The sequence below is a fragment of the Chinchilla lanigera genome, unplaced genomic scaffold, assembly GCF_000276665.1.
Source record: "Chinchilla lanigera isolate Chin_1 unplaced genomic scaffold, ChiLan1.0 scaffold00010, whole genome shotgun sequence".
NCBI classification, from domain to species: Eukaryota; Metazoa; Chordata; class Mammalia; order Rodentia; family Chinchillidae; genus Chinchilla; species Chinchilla lanigera.
Window position 1 is genome coordinate 6,055,560 of NW_004955411.1, and position 12,153 is coordinate 6,067,712.

The window sequence follows — 12,153 nt, forward strand, 5'->3', positions numbered from 1 at the left end:
TTTGAAGCAAAGAATAAAGTTGCAGGATAATATGTATGGGATGATCCTTTGTATCAAAAATATATATGCTTTGAAAATTCTGAAGGTGTCACAAGAGACTCTGTACCGTGATGTGACTGGGGAGTGACACAGGTCGTGGGCAGAATTTGATTTTCACTTCCTTTTATGTTCTTTTGTATAAAAAGTTTAAAATTTATCGATAATCTTTACTTCCCTATGTGAAACAGGTACATTAAAGATGTACTTTGACATAGTAGGTTGTTGAATAGGCTTGGGTCTGACTGCACCCTGGAGGCCCCAGCCTGAGTGGGGAGGACACCGAGGATTTCAGGGACCTGAGGCCAGGGATGTGGACTGTGCGGGGCATGAGGAGGATACGCAGCACGGAAACAGAGGTTTGAGTTTTGACTTAAGAGAGATTTGCCTCCAAGATCACAGCGCGCCGTTTTGTCTTTGAAGGCTGTCTGGGTGGAAGGCTGGTGCACGTGCTCGGAGCGGGGTTCTCCCCAGGGACCGTCTCAGCAGCCGTGTGTGGTTCTCCCTGCCGAGTCTTGGCAAATGCTACCGTGTCTGCTTTCAGCTGCTTGGTTCCTCCCCTGCCCGGTGAGTAAAAATATCTCATATATATTTTTAAAGCATATAAATATATATGTGGAATATTCTTGCTTTGTCTTTACTGCTATACTGACCAATACTTTTTCAATGTGTTCCTTGGAATAGAATTTCTCCATTCTTCATAAAAAAATGGTAGACTGTGGGGCTATCTATTAAAATGGTTCATAGCACCTTTTGTTTAAGGTTACAGGTCAATGTTACATGAACACTGAAAAATTTCTTACTTATGTTCTTGACCGACATCATATGATTATGGAAAAGTAATTCTGGTTTTGCAGTATTTGTTTCAGTGACAGCCGTAGGCATCAGGGAGGCAGAGAGCTCTTAGTCTTGCACTGAGGTGGGATTGCTGAAGACATCTGTTTTCTGGAGGTACCGGTAGAGAGGTAGAGACCACCAGTCTGGGCATCTTGGATTTTTATAATCAAGAGAGCCAAGATGCACATTATTCTCTTGTGCAGTGTCCAGGTAATTACCTGATCCCTTACTCAATAAAAAAATCATAAAAACTACCATGGTAAATATAGTACGGTACTGACAAAACAAAAACAAGTAACCCTAACAAAAAAAACAAAAACAACAACAAAACCACCAGGCCTAAGGATCAACAGATCAGAATAGAAGATCCTGAAACAAATTCAAACACACTCAGCCATCTTATCTTTGACAAAGAGACCAAACTCATTTACTGGAAGAAAGATAGCTTCTTTAACAAATGGTGCTGGGAAAAGTGTCTTTCTACATGCTGAAGACTAAATCTAGAACCATATTTCTGACCATGCACTAAACTAAAATTGATATGGATCAGAGATCTAAATATTAGTCCACTGGAGAGTAAACTAGATAAAATTCTTGAAGACATAGATGTAAGCAAAGACTTTATGAACAAAACCTTGACCACACAGCAAATGTTACCAAGAATCAACAACTGGGATCTCATCATATAAAAAGCTTTTGCACAACAAAATTAACCACCCACAGACAACCCACAGAATGGGAAAACAATTGTATTAGCCATTCCTCAGACAAATGACTACTATCTAGCATATATAAAGAACTAAAAAAGGTCAGACTCCCCAAATGTAAAGACCCAATTCAAAAATGTACATAGTGTGAATAGACACTTCCCAGATGAAAAGGTACAAACAGACAATAAATATGTGAAAAAATGTCCTGCATGATTGATCACCCATGAAATGCAAATTGAAACAACACTAAGATCCCACTTCACTCCAGAAAGAACGGCTATCATCAAGAAACCAACCAATAACAAACGGCTGTGGAGCTGTGGGGAGAAAAGAACCCTTCTCTCCTGTTGGTGGAAGCGTATATTGGTGCAATAACAATATGGAAACAATATGGAAACCGGTATTTATTTCTCATAAAACTGAAACTAGAGGTTCCATTTGACCCAGATATTTCCCTTCTTTGTATCTTCCCAAAAGTGCTAAAAGCATACTACAGTAAAATATGCACACCCATGTTTATAGCAGCAAAATTTATAATAGCTAAATCTTGGAAACAGCCTAAATGCACATCAGCAGATAAATGGATACGGAAAGTGCGTTTTTATGTACACTGAAGTGCTGTGGTGCCATAAAGAAGGTAAACTTGAGCCATTTTTAGGTAAGTGGATGTACCTGGAGACCATACTTTCCAGTGAAATACACTGGAAGCATATATTTACATATTGCATTGCTTCTCTTGTGAGAGAAAATGAAATCACAAATAAGGACCAAAATGGATGATAGATACTGGGAAGTAGGAAGGAAATGTTCAAATGGGAAGGGGAACGAGGGAGGGGGAGGGGCAGGGAAGGAAGGGAAAAGGGGAAAAAAGGGAAGAGAGGGAAAAACGGAAACAAAACTTCTGTAAATAAGGAAGGGAGGAAAGGTTGAAGGGAGAGGAAGGGAATGGGAAAAAAAGAAGAGTCAGGGTACGGTACATACAGGTACAAATTCCCTACAGCGCGTGTGATCACTATGTACATCAAATCGTACCAGTAAAATTAATTAAAAATAAAATCTGCACATGAAAACATCCAGATAGTTTCCTACATTAAGGTGCACGGCCATCCAGCAAGTCGTAGCGTGGACAGCCCTGTATTCACAGGTGGTGAGGTGAGGGTCGGAGGCCACAGCTTTGGGATTCCCGGCACACGGCAACTATTTATTTGAGCTCCAGGGTAAAAAAAAAACAAAGGGAAGAAATTAGCGTTATTGCCACAGGTTGTCGTACTTGAGAGATTCCAAATGTATCTGGGTTACTGTCTTGTTTGCCTGATCCTAGATCTTATACCTTTTGCTCTTAAAGCCATTTTTTTTTTATTTTAAAGATAAAAGGAGGGAAACATTAACAGACATACCACATTTTACAACATATCACAAGCACAGTACAGACAATACAGAGTTACAAACAAAGTGGTAGGGAATTAACAATGGTGGTTGTATTACATATTGATATCTTCAAAGTGGCTTCTCATGAAAACAGATATAGACATGCAATACTGGTCAACCAAAGACTCACTGACAGTTTCTTTCAGCATAGAAATAGAAGACAGAAGAACAACCATGTTAACTGTCATGTATATACATACATACAAACTTTCTCCTTCTTTCCCTTCTCTTTTCCCACATCCCAGTTGCCCTTTACTCTTCAGCGGTTTCCTATCATTTCACAGTGTCTATCATACCTCCGAGTTTAAATTAACTCTTTCAAGGTTTACACTAGTGAAGCAATGCGGTGCTTGCACTCTTAAAGCCATTTAGACACGTGCTTTCGGAGTGGTGTTTTGAGTTACATTTCTAATTCTTGGTCAGGAATGGAATTTAGGTTAGGTATTTGCAAACTGGTGAATAAAATCCTTTCATGTGAGCTTGCAAAATATTCTGCGTTAGTTAATATTATTATGATGGCAACTTACACTGCTTTGTCTGAGAGGGGAAGGAGGAAGGCGGAGAGAAGCTACAGTACCAGAAGTACCAAATAAAAACGAGTGAGATTTCAAGGCCAGGTAAATTGTGATATTTTGGAAGTTTTTAACTCCCAGGGAAAAAAGAATGAAATTATTATATTTAAAAAGATTTGAGCTGGGCATGATGGTGCACGCCTGTAATCCCAGCACCAGGGAGTCAGGAGGATAGTTGCAAGTTACAGACGAGCCTGGGCTACAAAGGGAGCTCAAGGCCAGCATGAATTGCATAGCCAGACCCTGTCTAAAAAAAAAGGCTTGAGTTCTAAAAGAGCTGAAAAACCCTTGATTTTTCATTTGGAAGTGTAACTCTCAGGATTACCACTAGGTGTCACTAAAGACCCATCAATTGTGAAAAAATCGCATTTAGACAAACGGATCATTCAACCTCTGTATTCCCCCTTTTCATGAAAAAGTCTGCAAAAGACTTTTAATCACATTGTCTAAAGGTGGACGGGCACTCGTGAGAGTCAACTCAGATTTTCTCGCTGAAGATCTAGCTGAGATGTGGAGATGGTGCCTGGCCTCTGACACCGGATGAAACATTTAGAGTGGACGATTGTCTGTTTCCCCTCTTGTTTTGCCTCCTCCTCCATCTCCTTGGAACTGGGTCTATAATTTTATGGACATCGAATGGTCAGAGGGGCTTTGTCTCATAAGTTACTCAAAACGACTAATGATTGTCTTTTCCAGGTAGGGCTGCGTGTAACCAGCTTCACTAAGGTCACCTTCCGAAGCTGTGGTCTCTGGAGAGGAAAATCATCTCAGCCCGCGAGGGCAGACCGTGCTCCCAGCGCGGCACCGTTAGAAACGCGGATTCTCGCGCTCACCTAATCAGAGACTTTCCGAATAAACATTCTTGCGTTTCTTTTCTGCTCCTTTTTAAAAATCCTACGTTCTTGCCTAGTTTGAAGCCCCAAAGTGGGTCGTGCTTTTGGGCAATCAACTTCTAGCCATAGCAAGGCAGCATCATAGCACGTGTGTGTGTATAACATGGTCCCAAAAGTTTTTTTAAAAAATTACACTGTCGTTTCCCTGGTTTACTATCTTCCTGTTACCTACTCTAATTCCAGCCTCTCTGTGTATTTCTAACGTGGTTGTGCACGGCGGGGCTGCTCTCGTATTTATGTGATCTATTTGTTTTTCTTCTGTGGTTTACTGTCTTGCTCTTTTCATTTGGCCTTTTGTTTATTTCTCTTAACTTCTTTGATTTACCAAGGTCACCTTGAATTCTGACCCTCGCTTTGAATTTTATTCTCTAGTTTGACTTTGCGTGATGGAGCAATGTTTCACATTCTGGGTTAGAGATCGTGTCTTTGAACCCAAACTTTCCCAGTTTAGCTCTGATGTGTTTCCTTTTCGTGAATGGGGGAGGAGGAGTCAACTACAGCTAGAGCTCAAACAAGTTCTTTTGCTACTTTTGGGGGCCTTTACTTTCCCCTCAAATTATACTTTTAACCAAAGAAGAATTTTACTTTTTCATATGATGAGTTGCTAAAACATCCTGTTAGATGAAACTAATACTTTGCATTTGTTTAAAATGAGCAAGATCTTTGATCTTTGGGTTTCTTGCATTTATACCTTGAATTATACCAAATGACTTTTTCACGGAAACTTTAACTTTTCCACGAGGCATGAGACGCTAAAGCGATTACCGTCACAGAGCTATTTAGTGGCAGAACTTTGAGTAAAACCCATGGATTTTGATCCTCAGCCCTGGGTGCTTTTCATAATCCACCTTGTCAATTTGCATCCCCTTAATCACCTATAATAAATTCATTATTTTATAGGTGTTGAGCCTGTTTTTATTTGCCTTGGGGCTTACTAACCGGCGAGTTCTCAGGTTTTGTCTACCCACAGGGGAACCCTACTGTCAGTCATTTTTCTTGTTATTGTTCATTCAAAACGCAAGCGCAGAGATCTTACTAGGTGTCAGGTGCTTTCGAAAGGAGCGGTGCTGGTAAAGAGGTTTGGGTGTGACTGTGGAACTACAGACCCCCCCTCATGCTTCCCTAGTATGGCCTCGGCTGCTGGCACAAGGACAAGGTAGACCAGCTTGAACGGAGGGCCCCAGTCTGTGACATTTGTTGCATACCTGTGTGGGCTAGCTAGCTGCAGAGGTAGCAGGATACAGAGGTTTTCTTGTTTTGGGCTTTTCTTTCAGACAGACTTGCTTGTAAATCATCTGCCAAGATCTGTTCATCTTCCAGTTAAAGACTATTGTCATTTTGCCTCATTGATGCTTTTGACTTGTGTCCTATGACTCAGAGTAAAATGTTTTGAGGTTTAAAAAGATTTGAGTACTTGCTTTTCTTTTCTATGTTAATGGTCATGATTATATGACAATTTAAGAATTTCTCTGAGTCGGGATATCCCAGGAACAGTGAAAAGTCTAGTCACAAACTTGGAAAAGGTAACAGTAGCCAGTCAGAATGGAGGCACACACCTGTCATACCAGCCATCGAAGGGTGAGGTAGGAGGACTGTCATGAGACGGAGGTCAGGCTGGGCTACATAGTGAGTTCAGAGCCAGCCTACACTACGCAAGGAGACCCTGTTTCAAAAGAGAGAGGGAAGGAGAGAGGGAGGGCAAAAGAGGGAGGGAGAGAGACATAGAGAGGAAGAAGAAGAAAGAAGAAGAAGGAGGAGGAGGAGAAGGAGAAGAAGGAGGAGCAGAAGGAGAAGAAGGAGAAAAAAGAAAAGAAAAAAGAAAAGAAAAGAAAAGGTAATAGTAGCTATCACTTCCAGAGAATGGATGCCTGGAATATATGAACCAATAAGAAAAGACACACAGCCCAATAAAAATGTCAGAAGACAGAATCATAATTTGAAGGAGAAAAATATGAATTACTATCACACATAAAATATTTCTCAACCTAAAAATTCATGATGAAAATGGAAATTAAGGCCGTGGTGAGATATTATTCTATGTATGCATGGATGGGTGAAAATTGTCAACAATTGCAAGTGCTGAAAATCTTGAGTGGAATAACGGCAACTGATAAACACAGGGGTGTACAAAGGCACATCCACTCTGGCAAACAGCGGGGCACTATCGTGTAAAGCTGACCTTGCATCTGCCATTTGCAAACAAGCTATTTCTTTTTTTTTCCTAGTACATGTTTGCAGTACGTAATGGTTATATTCCTCACGTGGAGCTGGTACCTGCACACAGCCTACACTGGTTCTCCTTTATCTCCTCTCTCCTCCCTGCCGCTCCATTCAATCCCATTTGTTGATTCTGGATGTTATTTCTTGTGCAACTGAGGTTGTGTTGAGGAAGTCCTTGCCTATGCCTACGTGTTGAAGAGATGAAAGCAAGCCAGTTCCTTTCCAGGCCATTTTAACTCTAGAGAAAAATTTGTATGTTTTTATAGTAGCAAATCTTTGGAAATACTCAAAATTCCATTGGTAAGAGCATAAATGCATCGTAATACATCCACGCCGTGCAGTACTGAGCACCGCAAGGATGTGTTCCCCTCAGTCACAAGCAGCCGTCGGGTCAGTCCTAGAAATACAGTGCTGAATGGAAAAAGCAGATCCATGAGTTTGCTGGTATAGAGTATATTTTATAAAAGCCAAAAGAAAAACTCGGGGCTGGGGATTTAGCTCAGCGGCACAGTGCCTGCCTGGCAAGTGCGAGGTCGTGAGTTCGATTCCCGGTACCAGAAAAAAACAAAAACAAAACAAAACTCAATACTGTCTTGTTTAGAGTATAAACCTGCTCTATGAAGCGCTTTTAAAAATGCCAAGTGGTTATTTCTGAAGGGAAGGCAGAGAATGAACCCTGGGCACAGGAAGTACACATAGAAATGAGTTTTTTTGTAGGAAAATGGGTGCAACTGGAGACCATAATTTTTTTTTTTCCGGTACCAGGAATCGAACTCAGGACCTCGCGCTTGCCAGGCAGGCGCTGTGCTGCTGAGCTAAATCCCCAGCCACGAGACCAAAATTTTAAGTGAAATAAAAAGATGTACAAGCTTAAGTATTGTGTGGTTTCCCATCTATGAAAGTCCCAAGCCATAAACGAAAAGCCACATGAAGGACAGATAATAGGAACTCGGGGGACTGGTCCTTTGCGCATGGATAGGGGGCCCGGAGCTGGCGGGAGGGGAGGGGAGAGGCGGGCAAGGAGCCGCGGGAAGAGTGGAGATGCGCCGTCCAAGGGCCAACCTCTCCAGAGTGCGCTGATCCTTGGGCGCCGGCAACATTATCGATGGAGATGGACGTTGGAAGAGTGTGCGCGACTGTCTACCCTCAGGCTGGCTGGCATATTCTCGCCAGTGCTGTTTATGATCATGATTCATATTTTACGAAATTTGATGTATATTTCTCTGACTGTATAATTGTATATATTTATTTATTTATGTATTTATTTATTTTGGTTTTTCTCCGGTACCGGGAACCGAACTCACGACCTTGCGCTTGCCAGGCAGGTGCTTTGCCTCTGAGCTAAATCCCCAGCCCCCAATGGTGTATATTTAAAAAGTAAACTGAATACTTTATTTTCCTCTTGCTTTAGGGAGGTAGCATATGAACCAGCATGCGCCTCCCGTGCTGGGTGTGGGTTCACTGAGCTAACGGTGACCGCTTTCCACAGTGTCCTTGGCTTTCCTCTGCGATGTGAAGCCGGAAGAGGACAGGTGTGAAGCCGCCGTCCACACCTACGTGCGGTGTGAGCTCACCATCGCTGTGGGAACGCAGAGGCTGGCTGAGTCGTGGCCTTACCTTTACATCTGTGAAGAGAGTTCCCGGTGTGTCTCTTCGCCAGATCAGTGGACAGAGCCAGACTTTCCATCCTTTTCAGGCCTCTTCCTCAGGTAACTCCGTCCTCTGCTCTTGTCCCTGACCTTCCGCACCAAGCCCACAGCCAGCGGCCCGCAAAGCGCAGCTGGGTGGATGCGGAGGGGAGGCGGGGCCACGACGGTTCCGAGGGGCCTTCCCTCCCGGGCTCCAGTTCGCCTGCATATCAAAGCATCTCCTGTCTTTTTCAAGTGTTCAACAGAACATCTGAAAAATCTGCCCAGTAAACAGCTCACTTTGTTCTTGCTTAGATTTTAATATTTATCTTCTGATCCAAAGCAACATCTGGTGAATGCCAATGGGGAAGAAGATTAGACATTATGAAAAACAGAAGGCTTTTTTCCTTTTCTTCCAAACAGATTCACAAGTATGAAAAAAAAAGTCAGAGGAATCCAGCAGATTGCACAATGCTTATTCAAAGGAGGGGGCATTGCGCAGCCGAATTACTGTAATCTGGGATTTAGAAGCCATAAGCTCACGAGGATTTTTTAAAGTTAAAAAATCTGAAAAATAAATACCACAACTTCCCAAGCTAAACTACTTCTCTAAATGAAATTTTTTAAAGTGTGATTGTGTTGCTGGCTCTGGATGGCCTTAATTTTGTCCAGTAATTCTTTTCCTGTGCAGGTGGTATTGCTAGGCAGAACATTGCCCTTTGTTTCTTATCTAGATAGAGTGATTATTTACTAAAGACCTAGTTTCCTCTTAAAATGTGAAAACACACAGTGCCAATTCCAATGGGAGAGAGACAACCAATTCTTTTATGGAGGTGTGATTCCTTGGTGTCCCGAGACATTCGGTTGTAAAAGGAACTGGAGCCTGGAGTTTGGTGTTTAGACAGAGGAAAAGACAAACCTCCTTGACAAGTTGCTGTCCAGGAGAGTTTCAGGAACTTTGCTTGGGTGGTGTCGGAAATGGGCCACTAGGGCTGTACTCAGGTGAGACTGGATCTCAGAACTCATTATGCTGGAGTTGGAGAAGGTGTCAGCAGTTCCTGCTCCACTGAATCTAAGACTATCTGAATCGCCAGAGCTATTCCCTTGGATTCTCCCATGCCCTTCTGCGTTGTCTGAGCCACTAGGAAGTGGCTCAGGCAACTGAACCTTAGACCCCGTTAAAAGTTACACCCTTCTCTATCAGTGTCCTTTAAAAAGGCCCACTCAGTGTTCTTGCTATTGCAATAGGCAAAAGCAGGTGTGTTTGCTTCAGTAAAAATTAAGTGCTGTATGATTTGAACAAAGTTTATGCTTAGTGTTGAGGAGGGTGGGAAGACCCGCACTGTGCTTTGTGGTTGGTGGGAAGGCAAGTCAGTATGGTCTTCAGAGGACGACTTCGCAACACACTAATAAAAACCTTAGAATTCTCCATATCCCGTGACCCAGCAATTTCACTTCTGTGATTTTCATAAAGCAGATAGGAGTGTGTAGTATTTACAAACTACCGTGCTCTGTGAAGTCTTCAGTATACAATCTACTTAAAATAAATGTAAGTATAAAAGAAGGCATCCACATGGTATAACACTAAGAAACCTTTAGAAATCATATTTAACCAAGCAGGAAATGAAAATCAAGGTTCACAAAATAGTATATTCATTTAATCTAACTGTTATACTTAGCATATGCATTTGTGCTCTCAGGGATGATCAGAAAACATGGGACGGGTGTATTCTATAAGGCTGAGAGTGCCTGCCTCCAGGTGACCGAAGTAGTGATCATATTTTCTTCATTGAGTTTTTATGTATTTCTCTATGTGCTGATTTAGTAAGGAGAAAACACAGTATATATCCTACATGGGTCATGCACCAAGTAGCTTGCTTGGTTTTTCTTATAATTATGCTTGTGAACCCAGAGGACTAAGATCTTTTCACGGAATCTACTTCCATTAAATGCTTTGTCACCCTGCCAGCAGTAGCACCATGGCTTTGTGTCATTTGCCAAAGGCAAACACATATCTGGGGTGTAAGTGAGCCTGGTCCATCACCCACCCATCCCAGCATCTTTTGTCCCTCTGCTGTTGGGTTCCCAGGGTGCTGTAGATGTTGTGCCAGGCACTGGTGACCAAACTGCCCTAGCAGCAGAGGAGAAAGGCAATGAACAGGTGGATATCATGTCATTTTAAGTGCTGTAAAATGATAGAAAATAATAGGCTATTTTAGGTGGCATGCTCAGAGTAACCTCTCTTATCAGGCATGAAAGGAACAGTTAATGTTTAATTGTTTGGTCAATCTTACAGGCCTATATTTGTTTATCTGAGTAACCAATTTAAAGATAACAACATGTAATACAACAACCATTGTTAATTTCCCATCACCCTGTCAGAAATTCTGTATTGCTTTTATTGTTTTTGTGTTGTTTTGTTTATGTCTGTGTGTTTGTTAATACATTTTCATTCTTTTATCTTTAAAATAAAAAAATTCAATTAGAAACATAAAAAAAGATGGTGATTGTTTCAGTTAAATAAAATTATTCTAGTAAAGGGCACATGGCCATTAATGCCCCTCGAAATACCCCCGCCCTCTCCTCAAACACACAGACCCCGGGTTCTCGCTGCTTTCTGAAGCAGTTCTGGAAGTTCTCCCTTCAAAAGTGTATTCCTTGTGATGTCGTGGCTAATTTGATGTCTTGAACCAATTCAAAGTGTTTAACTTTCGTGGTCCTTTTGACTTTGGGGAAGATCCAAAGGCTACTCAGTCCCTGTGTATGTGCATGTGCGAATAAGATAGATGAGGACATACTATAATGACTTTACATGACAGAAATTGCAACAAATGGTTGTTCAGTGGAGGTGATCACAAAATATGGTGAGGGCTGGGGATATAGCTCAGTGGCACAGGCACTTGTCTGGCAAGCACAAGGTCCTGAGTTCGATTCCTGATACCTCCCTCAAAAAAAACCCACCAAAATATGGTGAAAGTTTAAATTAGAAGCTTCTTACAGTAAAAGACACATTGTTGTTAATCACCCTCAAAATTCTCCCCTTGCTTCAAACACACACATCATTCTTGGCAAGTGTGTCTTTTACTATAATAAAGTTTTACAAAAACCAAATGAACATTCACCATATTTTTGATCATCCCTTGTGTGTTGAGGCAAGACCAGAAGAAGGCAGGCAGGCAGCAAGGGACCTCCAGGTTTTATGAAATGTGCAAAGACCAGTAGGGCGTGAGAAGCAGAAGAAGGAAGGAGGGCGGCCCTAGCTAGGGGAGGGAAGGGAACGCTCTCAGGAGGTACAGTATATAAGGTCTCGCAAGCCAAAGGGTGTGGGTTCTCTTCTGTGTGAAGATGCAGTTTCCTTCCAAAGCCACGCAGTCAGACCAGGGCTGTGCTGGGACCGGAAGCTCAGGCTTCTGACTTGATGTGCCACCAGCACCTGTGATGAGAGCTTTCACTGGGCTGTGTGGTCAGTGAGATCAGGGCCTTGGGAAGCAAGATCAGGACAAGCAGGGGAGGTGGAATTCCCACGTGTGATAGTGCCGGTTCCTCAGAGCGTGTAGAGAAGGCTGCTTGCTTACTTCAGGATCTGACGAGACCAGCTGGAAGAGCGATAGGTTGGGAGGCAGGAAGGTTCTAGGACTATCTTGGCCACTATTTGAATCAAAACATTTTGATTGGATTCTCTTAAATATTTGTGTATATGTATGTGTATGCATATGCATCTACCCTTATCATGTACAGATTATACATATATTGGTATCTATAATTTTATTTAAATCTGGTCAACCATATTTCTTAACCTATAAAATTACTGTGAAATAAAAGGATATTA

At 42.1% G+C, this 12,153-nt stretch overlaps 1 protein-coding gene across 1 annotated transcript in view; it reads left to right on the forward strand.

The window, feature by feature from the left end:
* Positions 1-12,153, forward strand: part of Pkhd1 (polycystic kidney and hepatic disease 1 (autosomal recessive)) — a gene marked incomplete in the record, with an annotated part of 446,270 nt that overhangs the window by 67,460 nt on the left and 366,657 nt on the right. Inside the window, 2 exon segments of the mRNA XM_013510899.1 lie at positions 460-603; positions 8,186-8,405. Of these exon segments, the coding sequence (XP_013366353.1) occupies positions 460-603; positions 8,186-8,405 (364 nt within the window).